Source organism: Trachinotus anak, unplaced genomic scaffold (assembly GCF_046630095.1).
Source record: "Trachinotus anak isolate AG129_WGS33_773 ecotype Australia unplaced genomic scaffold, CSIRO_AGI_Tana_v1 ptg000020l, whole genome shotgun sequence".
Lineage (NCBI taxonomy): Eukaryota > Metazoa > Chordata > Actinopteri > Carangiformes > Carangidae > Trachinotus > Trachinotus anak.
In genome coordinates this window covers 4139863-4162045 of record NW_027273871.1, presented here as the reverse complement: position 1 = coordinate 4162045, position 22183 = coordinate 4139863, and the positions used below count along the sequence as shown (strand labels likewise).

General features: G+C 41.1%; 3 protein-coding genes across 11 annotated transcripts in view; all 3 read right to left on the bottom strand.

Moving 5' to 3' along the window:
• Positions 1–6633, bottom strand: part of clip2 (CAP-GLY domain containing linker protein 2) — a 44825-nt gene extending 38192 nt beyond the window's left edge. For 2 of the 4 annotated variants that reach the window (XM_071506009.1, XM_071506011.1), the window contains exons 1-2: positions 6173–6631; positions 4213–4441 (exon numbers count right to left, since the gene is read on the bottom strand). In XM_071506009.1, the coding sequence (XP_071362110.1) occupies positions 4213–4327 (115 nt within the window). In that variant the 5' untranslated portion in view covers positions 4328–4441; positions 6173–6631. Of the gene's footprint in view, positions 1–4212; positions 4442–6172 lie in introns of all 4 variants that reach the window. The other 2 variants (XM_071506012.1, XM_071506010.1) reach the window with 2 other exon arrangements.
• Positions 6634–12590: 5957 nt separating this feature from the next.
• Positions 12591–17168, bottom strand: orai2 (ORAI calcium release-activated calcium modulator 2). Its single transcript, XM_071506013.1, has 3 exons — positions 16841–17168; positions 14919–15154; positions 12591–13705 (listed from the first exon to the last, which is right to left on the bottom strand). The coding sequence occupies exons 2-3, from the start codon at positions 15147–15149 to the stop codon at positions 13139–13141; spliced, it is 798 nt and encodes a 265-aa protein (XP_071362114.1). The 5' UTR covers positions 15150–15154; positions 16841–17168; the 3' UTR covers positions 12591–13138.
• A 1938-nt stretch (positions 17169–19106) lies between these two features.
• usp28 (ubiquitin specific peptidase 28) overlaps positions 19107–22183 on the bottom strand; it is a 33000-nt gene continuing 29923 nt past the window's right edge. For all 6 annotated transcript variants that reach the window (XM_071506162.1, XM_071506163.1, XM_071506160.1 and 3 more), the window contains 2 exons: positions 21049–21247; positions 19107–20695 (listed from right to left, as the gene is read on the bottom strand). In XM_071506162.1, the coding sequence (XP_071362263.1) occupies positions 20520–20695; positions 21049–21247 (375 nt within the window). In that variant the 3' untranslated portion in view covers positions 19107–20519. The remainder of the gene's footprint in view (positions 20696–21048; positions 21248–22183) is intronic.

Sequence of the window (22183 nt, the reverse complement as noted above, 5' to 3'; positions counted from 1 at the left end):
GGTCTTATCTTATAAAAGTTATTTATTAGCAGTAACCCTCATAATTACTAACACAAACACTGGAAACAGCTGTCAGCGCTCTGAGCCATAAAACACAGCACATCTTCTCTGTAGTGTCCATGATGTTTACACATTCCAACTTTAAAACACAGGAACACACCGAAGTCAGAAGAACGACCTCCCAACTCAGGAAATGGGACCATCAGAGGAGCATTACAGCATAAATCTAATCCAGACTAACACAGCAGTCCTGCAATAAATCCTCCCTCCATGAAGGTTATAACGATCAGGTTTTGTTAAAACTCCAATGTGTGGTGGTGGTGGTGGTGGGTTTCAGATGCTCTGCAAAAATATGGAAAACACTCAACAACAGCACATTAATCCCTTTTGTTGTCTACACACAGATCACCCTACATGTCCTGATTTCACCCAGTCCAGAAGCTCGGTTGGATGTCATCCACCTCTCTGCCATCTTTCCACTCTCTTTCTGTTCTAAGCTATGATTTAAAGCTGAAAATGAAAAGGGAACAAATAACTAGTGGATTTATGCAAGCTGGCATTTGCGGTAAGTAGTTACTGTATGTACAGTAGGAAAACTTTGAACAAGTGGAAAAAGCTGTATTTCTCCAAAAAGAACAACAGCCTACGACTGCAGCAGAGCTATTTCTGTGGAGAAACGAGCTCCCAGGGTTCACAGGAGACGTGGCATCACGAGAGGTGGCACAGCTCTGGTATTTTCACTTCAAAAGCAGCCAGAGAAAGGCTCCTATACTTTCCACCATTCACTCCTGGACTACAGCCTCCTCAAGGGGCTAAAACTGTTCTTTACATTTAGTGAACTCTGCCAACTTCCGACACAGTGGACCCTTCCCACAGTCTTCTCAGCTAAAACCAACAAACAGGGGGCTGAGATTTGGAGCGTGAGGCCAGGTCAGTGTTTAGACTATCTGGGGCAGGAAACTAATCCCTCCATGTCCTCACTGAGGCATCAGTGTCGTCCCACCAATATCTTACTAGTGTTTTATGGCCAACAGAAACAATGAATTAATCATAATAATCATTGGTACAAAGCATCCATCCTTACACCAGAGGTTAGTCACACATAAAACCTGGACTGAACTGCAAATTTTAGATATTTCTACCTATATTCAGATGAGTTATTAGTCTAAATATAATTGGAGAACTTATTTAAGATACCTACAACTCAGTTTTGACTCTCTGAAATGTTATCTCCAGATGTTTGCTCAGACATTTGAAATTCCAAATTTGAAACTCAAAATGAAAGACAGCTTCAGTGTGGTTCTAACTAGAAAGAATTTCAATTAGATATCTGTAATTTAGCACATTAAAAGATAATGTGATCATCTTTTTACATGTCTAAAACTAGAAAAAAAAAATCATTTGTAGATACCTTAAACTAAGCTGCAACTAGTCAAAACTACATTGAAAATATGCTGAATTTAACACTGGTCACATTTCCGTTTCAGATGATTTTGATATCATAAAAAAGTTTTTTGAGAAAGCTATTTAAACATTGAGATGTTTGATTGATTATCCCTCTTTGTATTTTATAAATAGTATCTACAAATGCATTTTCAGTAGACACAATGACAATGTGACCGATGAGAATTAAAATTCAAGAAATCGCCAATTGCAATCTGGCTAATTAGAAAGATAATGAAAGATATCACCAAAAACGGTGTCATTAGTTATAAATGAAATGTGGATATTCCCACCACTGCAACAAAACAGTGCGGTGATATCTATGAAATCATTACAGATGCCTCGAAATGATTTTTGACAGGTCCAAATTACACACAGCGAGTGCGACAGTGGAAACAGAGAGCACTGCTACATCCTTCATGCCTGTGTATTTTCTTCTGTGGATAAACAGGATGCGAGAAAACTAATGACTTCTTAAATAGTGGAAACATTGTGTTTAAAAACCACAGGCAAGAATTTAGCTGAGCTGTCGTCCCGTTAAGGACGGCCACCTAACAGCTGATGGGCATCAGTCCTGCCTGCAACATTATGGGATTAGCTTTTTGAGCTGCTAATGGATGAGCACAGGGTGATTTCAGACACAGTTTGAGCTGTGATGTCCTCCACACAGACAGAAACAAAAATAACCTCTGGGCCAAACATAAACTCTGACAGATGTATGAAAACAGCATGCGTTTGCTCCCACTTTCAAAATGCTTATAAATGACTTCAACAAAGCACAAAAGAATCTGTTTACTATGCTCAGATTGCTCGTAAATTTCAAGGCGTCAACACTTTAGTAAAAAACAATTTTGGACTGTTATTCAGAACTTATTATTATTTCATGAGCGGAAAACCTATTCAAGGCTTTAAAAAAGAGGTTTAAAAATCCTTCTCATTCAAGAACTATATTTAATTTATTATTTACAGCATGTACAAGGAGCATTCAAACAAATCTGAACTGGAGTAGGACAGAAGTTACTTGCAAGCAGCTTTAATACCATTCTGCACAGCTAAGGTCTGTTGATAGTTAAAACTAGTATTACTGTAACACAACATTAGATACTGGTGCTGTCAGAGGACTTAAGTCCCCCCCCCCCCCCACCACCACCACCACCACGAACATGAACCATGACACACTTGTAGCAGCCTCTGATAAAAGGGCTCCCATACACGCCGATGCTAATGAGAAACAAGCGTACTACCAGCCAAAGAAGGCCGGCTATTCTTCTGCTCGCTTCAGCTGGGAGTGACGCTGTAATTCAGCAGAAACAGAACTAACATGTGCGTGTGAGAAGCTGTTGGGATGAGGCCGTCATGTGAGCTCAGACTTTGGGGAGGACAAACAGTGCGGGCTGCACTTCAGGGTGAGAGCAGCTGTGATTACTTTTTGCAGACAGGGGTTGTAATTTTGAGTGTTTTTCAGAAAGGTCTCATTTCGGCCTGTGCTCAGTTTTTCAGTAGCTGTAACGTCAGTGTACAACAAAGTCATGTGTCCATATTTTACAACTGTATTTCAGATTTCTGACAAATGATAAGTCTGGTGATATTTTATATTGTTGTTATTGTTAACAAATCCCATTAAAGGAACAAAACCAACAATACTTTAGTCTATCTCTCAATGCTTTCCACCTTTCATACCCTATCTGTAGCATTCAGCCCAAAGTTCCTACTAAAGATGTAAAAAAAAAAAAAAATAGTCTAAGGTCATTTTTAATTAGAGCTGGGCATTGTATTTCTTTAGCAAACTTTACTCAAACAGGAATAAATTGTGCATTTGTTGGGGGACTATTTTCAGCTGTGGATGAATACACATTTAGTGCTCTACCAATGTTGTTTTTCAGCAGCAGGACAGTGTGTGTGGGATTGAGTCCAGATAAACTACAGTGCCCATGTTCATGCTGATGAAGGAACATGTCACCCAGTGCAACAGTGATGTGCTTTTAATTGTATCTGGACACCAGTGAAGCTCTGTGACACAGAGAAATAAACTGTGACAGACTTTGGACGCACAGATAGTGTTTGTATGAAAAGGACTTCACCAGACTTGTCCTTTAAACATTTATTCTTATCTTAACTATAATAAAGTTGTATTGCATTTTCAGACTTTTGTATTTCCTGTCAGTGTATGGTTATGTTGTCAAGTGCAGTAAGACAAAACATGATTCCCTATAAAGGTCTTTTAAAGGCTGATGTGGTGTCCAGCAACTGCTTCGGGAAATATCTGGCTCTTCATCAGCTATGTGGTCCACTGTGTTCATCAACTAGTTGCTAAATTGTCTGTCTCCTGTTTGGTGCTGGACAGGTAACATACAACAGGCTTATCAATGCCTTTCCATTCAAAACAGCTGTGGTGAGAGTAAACCAAAACACTAAAGATGTGGGCCGATTAAACCAGAACAATTGGCTGAGAGACAGTAAAAATCGGATTATCTATTACTTTCTAGATAAATATAGATTATTTTCAATGGAGAGAGTGTGGCATTCATCCAAGCTGCTGAACACTAACAAGAAAAAAGGCTCCACTGGAGACCTCTGTAAATACACTGGAAGATGAAGTTAAAGAAAACGCTTCCCAGCATCTGCGCGCATCTAATGTAATGCAGCCGAGCTATAGTGAGTCATTAACACAAATAAATGATCGAACCCACTTCCTGTGACGAGGAAAAACAACTGGAAGACAGAAATTCCTTTTATTTTCCATGGGGTCAGGAGAAGGAAGTAACTTACTGTCTTTAGGGACGACAGGGCTGGATGTTCCACCCGCTGAGGTCCTCCCCACTGGGCTGGAATGCTTGGGCCCACGGCCAGGGATTTTCAGTCCACTGGACTTGAGCATATTCATTCTACGGTGGCAGGGAGACGGGCCGGGACCTGAGAGCTCCTCCCTGGGTGATGAAGGCTTGTGGATCCGGCACTAGATGTGGGAGTGGTGGCTGTCGCTCTCCATGTTTAGCTGCTGGGATAAGAAAGGAGGGATAAGGCGGTCACACATATGGGAGTGATTAACAGAATAATAGGTAAATAAGCAGAATGAGGCCTGATTCAAAGAAGGCACACTTGAATGCATGCCTTCAAACCTGTGTGAATGGACCACACTGTTGGGGACAAAGTAGGACAATGAACCGGCTTTTTACAGAACATGTAGAACGATGACAGGATGCACAATGTATGTACAGTATTTTTTATGCAATTCACAATCTTCTCATACTTGAAAATGACTAGTTTGTACCTTCTATGCATTTAGATGGGTTCATAGTTTCATTGGGTATCAGCTAACAGCTCAAACCTGGGGGCCAGGACCCCCCCTGATGAGTCACTGGATGAAAATGTGACTCTCATTCATCTTTTATTTTTTCTTGTTACATCCTGGATACTTCTACCACATCTACCCACTGAAAATTAAACAATCTGAGAAGCCTGAGAAAGAAAAAATCTATTTTTGGATAAAATGGTTTCAAGTCATGTTGACACATGGTCCATAAACTGTGACAAGTATAAGAAAAATGCCGGAAATGGTTGGTTTACCAGAAACACTGGCCGCCCTGATGTGATTTTTATGCTGTCTTATGATGACTTAAGAAGCCTTGTTTTCATTCCTATTTAATTACAATGACCAAAAGACAAAGCACCAACATTGGGATGTGTTTGCATTTAAGAGTCAAATGCTTCACGATGCCGTTGCCGATTGTAGGAGGCTTCATTGGTAACAACAGCAGAAAAAGCTCTGTGCCTTATGTTCATATTTCTGTCGGCTGCCCATTACAGTACCCTTTCCTCATCATAAAGCCACTACTACACTGCTTCTGTAGGGCCCCTGAGCAAGGCGGGAAGCCCCCAGCTCATTAATCATAAACACTGTGGTAGCACAGAGAAAGTTTAGCTCAGTCTTTGTTGTAGTTATATTTGTAGTTTTATCCTGGTTGACTATTTAACACCTGGTAATCCCGCTGTACATTCAAAATCATGCTATTACAATAAGACTATCATTGTTGTTATCATAACACTTGTCACAGTACATTTATTATCATTAATAACACCCCAATTCCTCATATATTCTTTCATGCTCAACTTATCAATTTCCACAGGGTATGAATATGACTGAAAGCCAATGTAGGCCGGTGCCCAAGTGGAGTATGGCCTACAAATCACGGCTCAGAGACCATTAAGGAAATATAACGCTGTTGCAGCCTTCAATAAATAACACACATCTGGTGGAGGCTTTAAACCAGACACCTGGTGTTAGGAGAGAAAGCAAGCAGATTCCAGGCATCGCTAGTTCATCATTTTCCATATTATTTACTCACATCCAGATGGTGCATATTCATTTTAGAGCAATCAACCCCATTAAACCTGTCGACAATGATGGTTTTGCTGTGACTAAAGTCAAAAATAAGGCCTGTGAGTGTCGGCTGCTGAGATTTAGCCTGAGCTCATCTATATCTGTGCATAGGCCTGAGCTGATTTTCCAGTCGACACCTGGTTTCAGTGAAAACAGGATGAAGGCGTCGGGATGATAATGCGCACCTCACCAAAATGTAACACAACGCCAGTTTGATCCATTGTTGTAGCTACTGCGACAACGTGGTCCAGACTGCCCTTCACTTAAACCCTCAGTCCCCCCCCCCCCCCCCCCCCCCCCCCGCCAGAAAAACGGCACTAAAGCACACGAATAGAGGAAATTACTCACCTTCCTGTGAGAAATTAAAGCGTCCGAGAGGTGTCCGACAGCCGGCCAACTTTCAATTTGTCGCCTGGATAAGAGGGGCCGGCGGCTGCCACTCCCTGGGATGCAAATATGGATGCTGAGCAGAAAGTGAAGGGAGAGCCGGCGTGGATCAGTGGCTGATGGCAACAGCTGGCACAGTATCAGCACCGGAGCGGCGGCGGATGTGAGCGGTTGGCCCGGGATGCTCGCTACAGCTGCCTCCGGAGAGCGGAGACGCGGATCGCCATGTGTCGGTTCAGCAGCCGGCCGCTGGCGCACAGGTCCTGCCGGGCTCCGACGTGAAGCGCAGCATCAGCAACACCGAAAACCAACTTTTCTCTTGCGCGGCTCCGATTAAACGCACTAACCGGGCTCTTGATGCCCTAATGTATATTTTTCCGGCCCCTTCTGGCTCTTGTCGAGTTTCCCCACAGTGGTATGGATTTGTTGGGTTAGTACAGCCTCCCTCTGACTCAACCCACCGGCGAGACTGAACAAAGGGGCTGGGAAGCAGAGCCTCCTGTGGGAAAGACGAGAGTAGTCTACAGTCTAGCTCATCTCCGTGACGTACTCCGTTCGTACTTATGGGGATTTAAGCTCTCCCTTTCTCATCGGTCACAATGTATGACTCATGAAGCATGACTCAATAGCATTTCCAACTACAGGGACCACACTTTCATTCGGTATCCTAAAATCCACAAAGCTATATTTTCCGCAATAACACGCCACATTTATAGGGCGAACCCTCATGTTCTTAATTCGCCTTCGGCAGTACAGCTTCAAGTGGAAAACCTCTGTCGCAGGAATTACAAAAGTCGACATTTTACACAAATTAAGTGTTGTTTGAAACATTTTGCGTATACCGAACTGAAAAGTGGTTTCTACTGTCTCACAATAAAATCTTCATTCACATAAAAGTACTATGCACTTTCGCCAATAAGTGAGGAGACATTAAATAGCGAACATTCTGGGCGCAGTTTGGTATATAGTTCGCTTTGAGACCGACTACATGCAAGCTGTAGAGAAACTGCGGGCAGATGTGAGACATCTGAACCACCGTGTATGTGTGAAAGACTAATTCCAGCAGTTTACACTCTATGGTCAAAGTCAACATGAGAACCCCACTAAACGCGTGGGCGATTCAGTATATTTTCCTGATACTGTGGGTGGGGCCAAAACCTTTTATATGGATCTCTTCCGGCTGGACCTAAAAGATAGTGATTGGTCAGAGGACCCTATTAGTCCACTTTTAAACTCCTGGGATTGGTCAGATTGTCTGCTCCTGGGCGTGTCCCAGTTTGACAGCTGTGCCGCGAAACAGAGACCTCTGCTGCTGCAGCGCGCACACTGCGCTGGCCTCCTCTCCACCGTGGATGTATCATGATGTCAGATTTTAATATGGCTGTAATGAACAACCTGAGCCATTTCATTTAGAGTAAAAGCTGTTGCTTTGGGTTTGCAGTCCGCTTTGTTTTGCAGATATTTCATTCACTGTGACCTGCTGTATCTTTAAAGGGACATTTTCTTACAATAACATGTTCAAAAATGTAATTTCTTGTATGAATATGGCTGCAAGACAGTGGTTCAGGACTGGACCATTTAACACTGTCTACCATCTCAGTTATTTGGGCTGAAAAGGCCAATAAATACATTTGAAAATACTACACTATAAAGTATATTATGATATTTTTTCTCAGAAAGGAATACTTCTTCTTAGTACATTGCCCACATCCAGTGAAGAGCAACAAAAGTGCTTCATCACTGTTTAGACACTCTGAATTAACTAACATAATGGGGTTTTTTCTACAGTACTTGCTGTAATATAGCCCGTGCACTGTTCTTGTGAAGGACAGTAATGCAAACATAAAACTTCATCTAGAAGCAGCACTAATGAAGAGGATCAGCTGAGTGTGTGTAATGTGAAAGGTGTTGCTCATGATGAACTGACAGAGACGTCTCATCGAACTCTGCAGTTCCCCTCAGCTCTGCAGAGTGCTTCAGCGTCTTTTACCTCATTTGGTTTAATGGCGCACAGCTTGGTTCAGTCTCACCGTCTCCAGCCACAGGAGGTAGCTGTTACACCTGCCCGGCACCAAACAGGAGGTGGTGATATGTTCATTTTCTATTTGCATCAAAGTGGACAAACAATGAATGGATGCAGGTATATGATGATGATCATCATCAAACAAGCGTTAATGTTAAACATATACTATCCAGTGCTGAATGTATTTTATATTATACTATGAGGCACGTTTTTCAGGTGCTATGCTGCATTCATTTGTGGTTATCAAACCTGGCATTAGGCAGGTCATGACCATGAAGACCATTTAGCTGCCAAAGCAGGGAACACAGAGGCTTTCCAACTCCTACAGCCCATCAAGTGGTGACAATATACTTTATACTGTACTCTCAAATGTACCAGGCATGCTACATTTGCATTCTTTGTACTTGGACCAAAATACAAGCACTTTTGTGGGAGTGAATGAGTTTGTAAACCACATGTATCATGTGGAGGTTGTCTGCAGATGACTCAGGCTGTTAGTTTTTAATTGCAGAATCTCACTGAGTTTTGCAGACAACAGTGGAGTTTCTTTCTACTGGCCACTAGAGGTCTCTGCAGGTCTGTGAAGCAGTCAGCTATGTTACTTATATGAGACCTCCAGTGTGTCAAAAGGGAGGTACAAAGCAGAGCTCAGTTTCAACAGTGATCTTATCCCACAGAGTTACTGAAGACAGTTTTGGGTCATTAAAGACAAACCATCTGTACACTGTAAATGTGACATGGACAACACCAAAATGTTTGTCTTGGTACACCTGAAGCTAATATGAGTCATCTGGAGAAACGGATGTAACTTAGAGCTCGCAGTGCACACCTGAAGTCAATGATTAAACATGGGAGCTGAGTTACGTATAACTCAAAACCTTATAACATTGTTTACCTATGGCTGCTCCTATCACACAGCACAGCTGGATTCAGGGCTATGTCCACACCAGGCAGTACTGTGTTTCTCTGTCCCAGTGACAGGTCACAAGGAAGCGACGTCTTAACTGATGACCTGCCATGATGAGAGAACTGACAGAGTGCATTTTCTTTTTCATACTGACCCCAAAAGAGTGGACTGATGGCACTGTTTGCTTATTGTATTTGAATATTGACACTGAAGAGCAGGTTAAATCTTTGAAAATTACTTAAAAGCTTTTCCTCTTTTAATTTGTGAAAATGGCCATAGCATGTCCACATGAGAATGTGAAAATGAAAATGCTAAGTGGATTACTGTATTTTTACTTAAATAACATACTGTGGGAAGTGGGGTCACATGACTCCTGACCTCAGGGCACAGGTGTGCTGACTGGGCAGCTCACACAGGTGCCTTGAGTTTTCTTTGTTCTGTGTCCTGAGCTCATTCTCTGTTTGTCCTTCAGCTGAGCTGCTTCCGTCCATCATCTCACCTTTGTTTCTGATGTGTTGAGTAAGTAGTTTATTTCCTTGTATTTATTTTGTTATATTTATTTTTTTGTTCAGTAGCACATCTAATCTCCTTGATTAGTTCTCACATGATTATTCTGTATATTCAAAGTCAGAATGAATAGATTTTGATCTAGAATTGTTTGTTGCTTTATTCATGATATGATTTGACCTGTATTTACGCTGTCTTTCATTTGACCCCTCAGCTGTAACCACTCACACCTGACTCACTGCTGAAGATGAAAGACTTTCAAATGGAACCTGCTGACTGCTTCTCCTGCTTTGCTCTTATTCATCAAATTATGTCCAGTGTAATCCTAGAGCACATGCATGTGTGAAAAATCATTTTAATTAAGTCCTTTATAGACTTCTATAATGACTAATTCTGTTATTTCTGTGCACCACATGCTTTGAGGATGGAAACTCTACATTATAATCATGGATTGTGCATTTAAAGGAGAATCCAACCCTGTTTTAAGATTTCACATTTCTTATTCCTGTGCCCCAGAACAGTTTGGTCAGTATTTGTGAACATGCAGCTCTCTCCTCTGAAGTTAGGGAGAACCTTAAAATGTGTGATGATCTATAATAATGAATGTGCCTCTGACACTGTGAGGCCATAAAATGTTTGTGTAATTTCTTACACCAGAAGTAGTTTTTCAAATTATAAACTTTACATCCAGTTTAAAGTCTGGATGAGACCTGTGAGGTGGTGCACTGCACAGCTCCTGTAGGTTATGGGGTTAGTGAGGGAACTCATTGCCCCCAGTGGCTGAAAGTACCTTCAGCTGTATACAGTAACTTCATTAGCCTGACTGATGAGACTTTGACTTTTTTTAGACTGACATTTGCAAACATGTCTACACTTCCAGAGAACCACTAATGTTAATGTAATGTTTTAATGTAATGTTTAGTTTTATTAACACAGTCTTGTTTTTCTCTTTACAAACACAAATCACGTTGCACTTTTGCACTTTTCTATTGTACGCTTATGAGACATAAAAAGCCGTACTTTGTATCAAATTAGACAAAACTAGAAATATGTGCTTTACCCCAAATAGACCCCCCAGACTAAATTATGTTATAATTAGAAACTGCATATAAGATTTACCTTTAGTGATATATATTGATGTAAGTAGTGATAGTTTCTACTCCTACCTGTCACAAGAATTAGGCTGCTGAGGTTGCCAGAACATTTTACCTTCATTTCCCACTGCGATACTCTCAGAAGAAGAGCTGCTTAAGATGTCCTTGCTTGCCCTGAAATGAAAAATAATTTAATTTAATACAATTACCATGATGTGTTTTCGCAGGGATGCCAGAGCCCACCTCAGGCCTCATGGCCCCTCACAACCAGCAAGAAATGGTAAGTCATGTGCATGACTCCACCCCACACATATATGGGCTCATATGTCCAAATGATTTTAAGCTTGTGAAGGGATGTTCACACATGATTCCAAAGTTTGTATTTGTAACTCAACGTTTGTGAACATGTTAAATAAATTTAAATTAAATAAAGTTTCTGCAGGTGGAAAAATTGCCCTGCCCCCAATGCTAATGCTAACTTATTGGAATTTTTTGTAAACATACTTTACAAGCTGAAATCATTTTGACCTTAATTTGAGCGTGCGTGCGTGCGTGCGTGCGTGCGTGTGTGTGTGTGTGTGTGTGTGTGTGTCTGCTAGCACATGCTAGTGCTAGCAGCTAACAAGCCATTAAATTGCTCAGTATGTTATGTGTTTTATATTGTGTTCTCTATAGATTTTCTTATTCTTCTCAGGTACTGTTGCTTCCTATGGCCATCAGCCAGTTCATGTCATTTATCTCAGTAGGTCTTATGGAATAAATCAGTTTATATGATGGTGTAAAAATAGGTTGTTATTTTTTATCAAGTGTCTGCCTTGGCACATTATTACTTTGACAACACTAAATAAAAACACACATTATGTGTTTGAATGAGTGAACAATGACTGAGTGGTCAGACACACACAAGAGATGAGAACTTTAATATATTTTTATTAATTCAGACTGTGTGCAGGTTGTGGTCTCCATGACCTCTGCAGTATTCATTTAAGAAGCACAAATCCACAAACACGAGGCAAAGCAAGATATTCTCCGGTAAGAACCCCAGTAGTCATTCACTGTACAACTAAACTACAAGTGCACTTTTTGTCTTTTCTGAGAAACAAGAAACAAACAAAGTGAGCAACACTTTGGTCAGTCATCTTATCTGGAATGTGATAACAGGTTGGTACATTTTCCTTTTTTTTTTTTTTTTTTTTTTAACATAGTAACAGACTCTGACCTCATCCAAGAAACTGACAAGTCCTGCTTCTTCCAGTTACACACACAGGTCACAAGGTCAGGTTGATTACAACATGAGTGACACTTTGTGACTGTTCGTATTTCCGCCCTCACATATGTTTAAACTTCATTGGTTTAAACTTTGTGTCATTCTTAACTACATTTCCAGAAAAAAAAGATCTGCTTGTTATTATGACCTTCAGTAAAAGAGTAGTTCATAAAAGGCAAAAATTCTGTAAGGCAGAACCATATTTGGACATTAACACATTCATATTTAAGCACTTTGAGCAGCATCCGTATGCAGAACTGACTGGTTTGACACCTTTTACTCAGGATCTGTGGTCTTTGTAAAAGACAATAAAAGCTATTTAGAGGAAGAAAATGACAAAACATTTGAGGCTTGTGTGAGAATTTGGACCTAAAAACACAGTGGCGCCAACCTCCACACTGTTTTACAAGAATGCAGCACTTATTTAAGACTTCACAACAGTTTGACAGCTCTGGTGGTCATTTCTCACCATACTGCACCAAACACGCACATACATGGTGTAAAAATACACTCACAATAGGGTGAAGTGACATTTTACAGGTAAAACAAACTGAGGAGCTGGTTCTCACTCATCCAAAATAATCAAACAATAACCAAGTTACATTTTGGCATTATGGCAAGTTACTTGTGGCATTAATATTAATTAGTTTAAGCTACCGGTGACCATTCCGTCTGGTGAAAATGAAAGCTAGCGATGGCTACAAATGAAAAGTCTGTGACCTAAATCATCAGGAAGAGATGATAATTCAAGAGGTTCATTGCAAAATGACCTTAAATGGAACCACTGTCTGCATCAAACCCTATCATGACAACACAAACATGGCAAAAACAAAATGGCACATAGAACATAATAGCCCTTTTTATGTAAACCTTTTAACATTATTGTTGACCGACAGATTTCAGATCTAACACGCAGAGAAGCTCACTACACCAATCCTACAACCCAGCTTTAACTTAAGAAGAATAAATAAGCAGTCTGACATGTATCACCGTCTGTACTGCAAAGAGAGGAGCTTTAAAGCCCGCTGCCTGAGTCCAATAACAACGACCAGAGCAAATGTCGGAAAAGTGAGAGGGCTCGATAAATACAGGATACGAAGGGGGAGTTCTTAAAGCTGCCATCACATTATCACACAGTGTGGAGGCCTCTCTCATGGCCGTCCAGCTGCACCTTAATCTTGTGTAGTTCCTCAATCTCCTGGTGGTGGCGCTCTGTCTTGTGGCGCACCAGAGAGCGATAGAAGTGTATGGTGAACACCACAAAAATCACCCCCACTGGGACCATGATGATGGTGGAGGCCAGCGCAGCCTGCCAGCCGCTGTTCGGCTGCCCGGGCGCAGATGTGGTGGTGGTGGCTGGTGTGGTGGTGCAGGCGGGGGCCTTTTTGGAGTCTACGGGCAGGAACTTCATCCAGCAGAGGAGCACCACCTCTGCTAAAAACAGCAAGATGCCCAGGGCTGTGGAGAAGCCCCAGGCCAGCTCGATGTAGTGGTGCATGCGCTCATGGGGCGACTCGCTGACGGAGTTGAGGTTGTGGATGTTGCTGACGGCCTCCACGTTGGGCAGGATGCAGGTGCTGATCAGCAGGGCAAAGAGGTGCACCGCCACCAGCACGGTGGTGCAGACACTGAATGCAATGAGGAGCACACGGGGGTAACTGTACTGCATCTCCAGCTGCACCTCCACCATGGCCACCTATAACAAACATAGATGAATAAACTGGTCACTATCTCCATGTGTACTTCACAACAAGGAAGGACTCAAACATAGAAACCATGCATGTAGACAAACTGATTAAATAAAGTCATTTTCCCGCTCTTCTGGTGTCCCAAGTCCTCCTAAGTTTCACGTAGGACTAGTACAGTTCATAGGCCAGCAGTAATAGAGCTGCAAAGGAGGAGAACTGAGTTCAGGCACCCAAAGTTCTGGAGGGAAAAGTGATTTTCTGCAGGCAACGTTAGGTGACTGATCAATGGACCAGTACAGGTTGAATCCTCAGTTCAAAAGGTGAACAGCTGTTTTAGGAAATAAATGATCGTTTGATTAACAAAAAGTCAAATCTACAGGCCTGTGGACTTAAAGGTGAAGTCAACTACGAGTCTCGAGGTAAATTTCAGCTTCCATTCACAGACCTCAAAATTCAGTTGCTTGCATCATTAACAGCAAGTTGAATCTGAAAACTACACTTTGTAGAAACCTGATAAAACTTCCAGCAAGAAGAAAATGTAATTTCAGATTGTGGGTCAGTATAGTGTAGCATATACTGTGTCCTCTGTATGGCAGCCATCTGCCAAACTGACAAAGAAAATATACAACAATCTGCAGCTGGTCACATCTGAGAAGGTGGAACTGGAGAATGTTTGTTATTTTTGCTTCATAAATGACCTAAACAATTAATTATGAAAACATTGTGAGGAAAAAAAAGCTGTGTGTCGACCATATTTATGATGCACAGCCGTATAAACCCCTGTCCTCTTAAAGTGGACATGCATGTGGCTTAAACTCTTAGTTCTGTCAAAGGTCTGTTTTGTGTATCAAAAATATATTTTATGTGGTAATACAGTTGTAATCCAACACCAATAAAGGTGCACAATGATGATCAGGGGTTAGACTATAAAGGAATGTAATGATGATTTATGTTGATAAAAAATTTAATCCAGAGGATAAACAGCTGTTAAAAACTATCTTAAAATCCTAAAAGCACAAACAGGAAGTTTAAAACCAATTCTTGCCCCCAAACCACCTCCTGCCCACACGTGCATTCATATCATCATGCTTCAGCGGAAATGAACAGAAACCACTGGCTGACAGGAAATACACTCGTTGGTTGCATGAAAAACAAGCAGCCAGCGGGTTTGAGGGAGACAGAGTTGCACTGAAGTGGGTCAAAAAGGTGAACATGACTGACCATTGCGAAGCCAGAGAGCAGCGCAGAGGTTCTGCTGGAGGCCTTCAGCTTGGCCCGGCTCAGGTAGAGCTTCCTCCAGGACAGGGCCTGCACTGAGTGGTGGTTGGAGCTGACCAGTTCCAGGTAACTGCGCCGCACCCAGTCCCTGTAGTCCATCCCCCCAGCATCTGGAGCTCGCTCTGAGACCCCTGGGGCCGGGGAACCCATAGGCACATTCAGCTCACTGCTCATGGCACCTGGTAGGGATAAAGGTGGGAGTGTCATTGCTGGCTTCTGGCTCCTCTTCAGGGGGAGCAGATAAGAGGTTGCAGGGCAAGTTCTGTAACTTAAACCATTAAAGACTCCATTTTCCCTGATGAAGCCCCTTCCAGACATGAACCTTGCTGCAAAACAAGTCTCAACTGAATACTGTAAGATTAACATAAAGGCTGCAGCCGCACAAACTTAAAATATACAGAGATTAAATGGATGGAGTACTGTAATACATTAATCACTTCATAATTTTTTTTATGTGCAAAGAAAATAAATCAGTTTCTGAGGAGATGCTCCTCTTGTAAGATCAGTCTACAAAAATTATCCCTTACGCCTCATGATGGAAAAAAAAAACAAAAAACAAAACATCATCTTACAGCATGTGTGAAATTTTAATGGAAGTCCCAACTCATGAATATCTGCTTGTGCACGGTACCAATTCACTAACAGTCCTGTCATGTCTGAATAAAGGCACAGCATTTGTGTGATTGAATGTTTGTTTTAATACGTACAAGCACATAACATGGATCAGTGCCACATACCACAGCATTTATTGCCTAAGATAGTTTGCCAGTTCCTGTCTCTTAATACAAATATACACAACTCAGCGGGCAAAGACAAGCACCTCATTCACACACTCATCATTAATGATTACATAACTGATCCCTGTTTATTAATCCTGATGTCATGATGATAACCAATAATAATTAGAAAGGGTAAACAATAATGTTTCAAAATTCATGCTCTGGATTGTTTATAGTGACTATGATTTAAAAAGATTACATTCCCCCCATCATTTTAATACTAATCCTAATACTCCAAAATGTTTTCCGATGTGAAGTTATGCATACAGAAATGTAGTGTAAACTATTTGAAATCTATGTCATGTGTCCTCCTGTAGTTTCATGTTCAACTATAACTCTGCTTCTGAGTCTTTAAGGGAAGCCACAAATATTACCAAAACCCAGAGTGAACTTCTTTTGGGGCGTGAAGTCTGTGTCTCAATTATGTTTCTTTCCAACATCCTGTTGGAGTAAAACTTGGAAATCCAGTGGTTTGTGTTTTCCAAATTGGTGTACTTGGCTGGCCTGCACAACCCCATCAAGCACCTTTAGGATGAATTGAAATGCCAACCATGAGCCAGGCCTCATCGGTGGCTGAAATCACTGGTGCTGCTGAATTGAGAAGATTTCTGCAGCCAGTTTCCAAAATCTTGTCAGAAGAATGGTGTTCATAACTTCAAAAACAGCTGTGTGTGTCTAAGGTTAAGTGATGAATTACAAGTATAAATGCAGAAGAGTTATGCACACCCCCCCACCCCCACCCCCCCAGAGGTTAACAGTTCAGTTCAGCTGATGGGTGCATCTTTATGACTCTCTGTATATTTAGAACATGGTAAGTTAGCAGGATCCGTTTACCGGGTTTGGCTAACAGAAAGCTAATCTAGCACAGATGTGCATCACGGCTAACATTAATGTAAACGACTCCGCTGCATGAATGAGACTGAAATCTCGGTGTAAGCTGTGCCGAAGTATCCAAACACTGAGTCAACGTTAGACACCGACTCCCCGGGCTAGCTAACTTAGCTAACTAACCCACATCATTTCTAACTACGTTGCTAGTCTGTGAAACAGTTAGACTTCTTTTTTTTTTTTTTTTTTTCATCTCACCTGTCTGCCGAAGTGAAGTCACTGAGAGAAAGTCCAGGGAGGTCCTGTCTCCACGCTGCACGAAGACAAATAAACGCACTGCCCGGACCACTCCGAGTGTTTGGGTTCAACAACTTCCGCTCTTCGGTCGCACTAACCAACTAATACCTCCGTTCCGCTCCAGGGTCGAGCCAGGGTCTGGAAAAACGTTACTCCCTTTAACCATGCTTAGTCGTGCTGAGCACTGGCTGCCTTCATTGCCAGCTAAACCCGCCAGACTCCGGTTTTCTGAGTGCGGTTCGTTTGGACCGGAAACGTGAGGCGAGCGAAACTTAAGCCCTTTAAACACGGCTTCCGGTTGGGCGTGTTGCCTTCAAAATAAAAGCACGAAAGATTCACATTCAAGATAAATGTAGACATATTCCGCATTGGCTGTTCGGTCGCCGGATCGTTTGTTAACGCAGCCACCATATTGGATTGGGCAAGACTGGTTTATAAACAATTACCATGGTCTATCCATCCATGCATTCTCCATACCACTTATCCATATATACAAGTGCACAAATGATCAATCTGCAGGTTGCACAACCTCCAGTAACGCCCACTTAGAGCTCCAGTTACCCCGCCCCAGTTCAGATGAAACATCGCCCACTTCCGTTTGACGAAAGCCTCGACAAAATACTTTGAACTGCAGATGATCCCCTATCCTCACAGTGGGTTGCTGACATGCACAAACTGAAGCTACAGTGCATTCAGAAAGTGTTCAGACCCCTTCAATTTTTTTCATATTTTATGTTGCAGCCTTTTGCTAAAAAACATTTTCCCTTCATCAATCTTCATATATTCAAAAGCAATTCTGTTATTTGTTAGCCTACGGACAGTTATGTGTCTATGTGGAAACATGCATCACTGTCCTAAAGGCAGGAATCAGAGAGAGACCTCATATTGGACCACTCCACAGACAACACAAGTGGATGAGAATATGTAGATTGGAGAGAGAAGCTGAGATCTGTTTAACATTGTGTCCAAAACATCCTGAGGATATCAGTGGTCATGCTTCTATACCTTTGACAATGACGATGGCAGCACTGTTTAAATATGGACAAACAGATCAGTGAACTATTCCTAAGACTTACTACTATTACTACTACTTTTTGCCAGATGTAGTCAAAAAAACCCACTGGATTTATAGGCTGTTTTAAAGATACAACATTCCTCAAATGACAAACTTTATAGAACGATAACAGCACGGCACCTATGTCCTGATACCTTAGGACAGCTGTAGACATATCAACAGCGTCCCTTACCTTGGTCCTCACACATCCCACATCAGGTCAGTTATGGAAAACAGAGACCAGTGAAAATCAGAAGTTAATCTACCTCGGTGTAGACTCTGACTTACAAGTATTATTGTCATAATCTTAGTATAATTACATCTTTGATGTGCATTTAAACCCGATTAATGGTAAAGACTTTATTTCATAATGAAATAACACACTGTTGTTGTACAGTATTACATGCACTGCTAAAAAGGGGCTTATGTGAATTTGTGAAGATTATACCAGCTGTTCCCTGCTAAAGCCATGAAAATAGCACAGAATCCCAACAGTTAAGATAACACATGGCCTGTAAAACAAGCAGTGTTAACTGCTAGCCATGCAAATAGGATTAAACAGGTGCAAATGGGGGTAAAAAAAAACCAAAACAACTAATGGCAATAGAATTCCCCATGGCCTAATCTGTGAAAATATTAAAGTAACTTCAAGAGGGTGAGAGGTAAGAAAACAGTTAAAGGATAGGGATGGAAGTATTCTATATTTCCTTTAATGTCAGCAGATCCCATTAAAATACCAAAATCAATAACATCTGCCTCTAAGTGTTTTGACTTATATGACCTGTCTATTAGCCCAATAGTTCCTGCTGAAGGTCTGAATCTTTGAAAATAACTTAAAATACATACATTTAAAGTAGCAGCCCAGTAATTTCCTAGAACAGCTGGACACTGCACTCAAACAGGTGTAAATAGTACATTTGTTAAGTAGACATTTGGTTCTCTGGAGAATATACATATTCATAGGGCAGCAGGACGATGTGTGTGGGACTTCCTCAAATTAAACTACAGTGCCCAAGTGCAATATAGATTTGGTTTTGGACAACAATGGAGCTCCATGGCACAGAGATAACGCTATATCATTCTCTACTCTGGCTCCACTAATAATACTAGTAAGTAAGAGACTACGCTACAGACCTCATTGTGAAGACAGTCAATGATAAAGGAGACAACAGAAAGTATTTAAAACATTTATTGAGTATCATCATAGACTAACAAGGGAAAAGGCAGGGTGAATTCAGCAGCCAGAAATGGATGTCACAGGGGCTCCATGTAGCTGGCCTGAAAACCCTGGCTCGGAGGACTCATCCATGAAACTACTTTGCATCTGGGACAAAAAAAGATTTCATCTCTTGTTGTCCCATGTTTTTCCTTTCAAATGATGGTTTACAGAGAACCTTTCAAAAAGGCAGAAAAGGAACATCTGTGTTTGCAAGGTGCTGTCACTGGCATCAGATCCAGTCCACAAATATAGTGAAATCTGAGTGTGGTTTTTAAAGTTGTACAGAAGACCCTGCCATTAATATTTCTTTATGCATAATTGCTCTGTAGATATCTTTCTGAACTTCATCTACATTTAAAATCTTATAGAGTCTGTTTTCAAAAAATACAAAGTAATATAAAACATATATTTAAAAAAAAAGCTAATAATCATTATCAGTTACTGTGCAGTATAAATCTAGTGTTTTTTTTTTTTGCCCTGTGTAAAGGCTTCAATGTGCGTTCACTATGCTTAGCAACACAATCAACAAATCAATCATCTATTCACTCCCTGCAGAGTTGAGTGTCAGTCTAATTGTTGCTGGTATTTGAAGTTAACCAGTTTGCCAGTCAGTAAAACATGTTGCTATAGAAGCTTTTCAGAGTGCCATTAAGAATTTAACGCTGTTCAGCTGATGTAATATATTGTTTCATGTTCAGCAGGTTGGTTTCATGGATAATTGGGTGATGAGTGCAACACAGAAAAGGAGCAGCACCAGAACTGTAGGTGAAATCTTAAGAGAGGGTACCAAAAGTCCGTATAAAGTCAAAAAGAATCTGAGGCAGAAAGTCTATAACATGTAGATGTTAACTGTTATCTGGTCAATAAACAACTGTATTGTGGTTGCCAGTTCTGCAGGTCATATGGGCCAGTTTTGCATAACCTGCTGCTGATTTAAGGCCATTATGACTGTTAGCATTTCTTTAACTGATGGGGCTTGCAGGTGGTGGGCCAGCAGAGGGCGTACTTGAAAGCTGCGTAATTTGATCATTTTGAGAGTTTGGAAGCCAGCTGAGAACTACTTAAAGGTTTTTGCGTTTAAATTTCCTAATACAGTAATGCTGTTGCATGTGTTCATGTGATGACAGCTTTGCCTCAACCACTATCTACCCCTAATGAGTGCTTAAAGCTTGCTATGATAACATATCAAAATGATATTCATGTGCAACACCAAACCAGCAGCTAAAATAAAATACATAATGTGGCCTGCTGAAATCTGCATGATGTCTCAACCCCACAGGTGGTCAGCACAGAACGATCCACCATCCAAGTTGCTTGCAATTAGCACGCACGGTTGAAGGAAATTGTTGGGGGTTTCATTCAGGACTTTACTTGACGATGACTATCGAGGTGTTGTGGATGGACTCCATGACAGCGGCCAGGCGACTGCACAGGTCATGCGCTTGGTTGACGTGGACTTTGGGTGGGTCTTTAAGAAGTACTGTCTCAGTTGAACCATCCAGAACCCTTGGAAGCAACTCACCCAGCTTCACCTGCAAAGAGTCTTGAGACAAAAGGAACAGTTGAAATGGGAGGTTTGTTTTAGCTGAACAGACAAACATTGTTTAGAAAAAGTCTTACAAGTAAAATAAAACTAACAAATAACCAATTACTGATGCAGACTAGATTACTACAAACATACTACTGAAAATTGTGGCACCATTTAAACAAGCCACCATAGGGTCACAAGTTATTTGGTATAAATAAGGAATTTCTATCTTGAATCTGGATGTTTGAAAAAAACTGGGGAGCCACAAACTGAAATGTGACATACATATGACTGAAAAGCGAACTTTTAACCTTTTTGTCAGTAAATTGTTACATGACGTTCTGATGTGTTTGTATAACTAATCATACCATCCATGTCCTGGCCCAGGCAGCAGCACCAGTGGCTGCGGATGTTCTCCATGGCATCCCGGTCTTCCTGGCATAAAGCCGAGTCCCGGCTCATCAGGTGAAGGCAGGGGATTACAGCCTCGTCCATGATGGAAATGCCCTCTTCAACCTTACTCTCCTCACCACTGCAGAACAGCCGTGATGCATTTTCATTCAACGCCTGCATGGTGGATGTTAGCAGAAGGAGGTAGATGGAGAAGAAAGTTACTGTCATGAGGTTTTCTCTGCATTTTCTATGATGTGAATATTCTTTTATCTTTTTGCAACACATTGGAAAGTGCCAACCACACATTGGTGGTGCAGAAAAAATGTGATGAAATCATTTGCCCCATACTGAGAAAGCATCTTGATACATACACGTTTAGTTTAGTGTTAAAAACCTAATATTCTCCATCACCTTTAAGTCCACTCAGAAATGTGTTTGTCTTATTGTTCCTTCAATTGGATGTTTTACCTTTACTCTACAGAATGATGTAAATGTCAATCACTTTTCTAAATCTGATTTCAGTACATGTACAATTTGAGCATGTTTTTGTGAGATCAAGAACTAACAAAATTTGATGTGGAAACTTGACGTCTCCAGTGCATAAAATAAGAATGGACTGAAACGGAAGCCATCTTTTTACTAACAGTGAAAAACAAACAAATAAACCCCAACTTTTTTCCCATGAACACCTTAAGGAATTATTGTCAACTTAATAGCTTAAGATCAAGTTATATGATCCAAACCTCCGGAGGAGCTACTGCATGAAGCTTAATTGTTTTTTTCCTTAGCTTCATAGTCATTGTTTCAAAATCCAATATACTGAAAAATAAATAAATAAATAAAATAAAATTCAACGATTGTCCAATACTTTCTGATCGCATTTTGTATACCATAATGACTGTAAAGGGACACTACAGTAGCTATGTGCTACTTATTGAAAACTTTTGCCTTGCTAGGGGCAGAAGCTAAATATGGCAATGATGGTCCATCTGTCCAACATTTTGATCCAGAGAAAGATATTTCAGCAACTACTGGCCAGATTTGATGAAATGTCAGACGGGCAGTTCTCACAGCATGACTGCTATGATTCTGATGACCCCTTAAATTTTC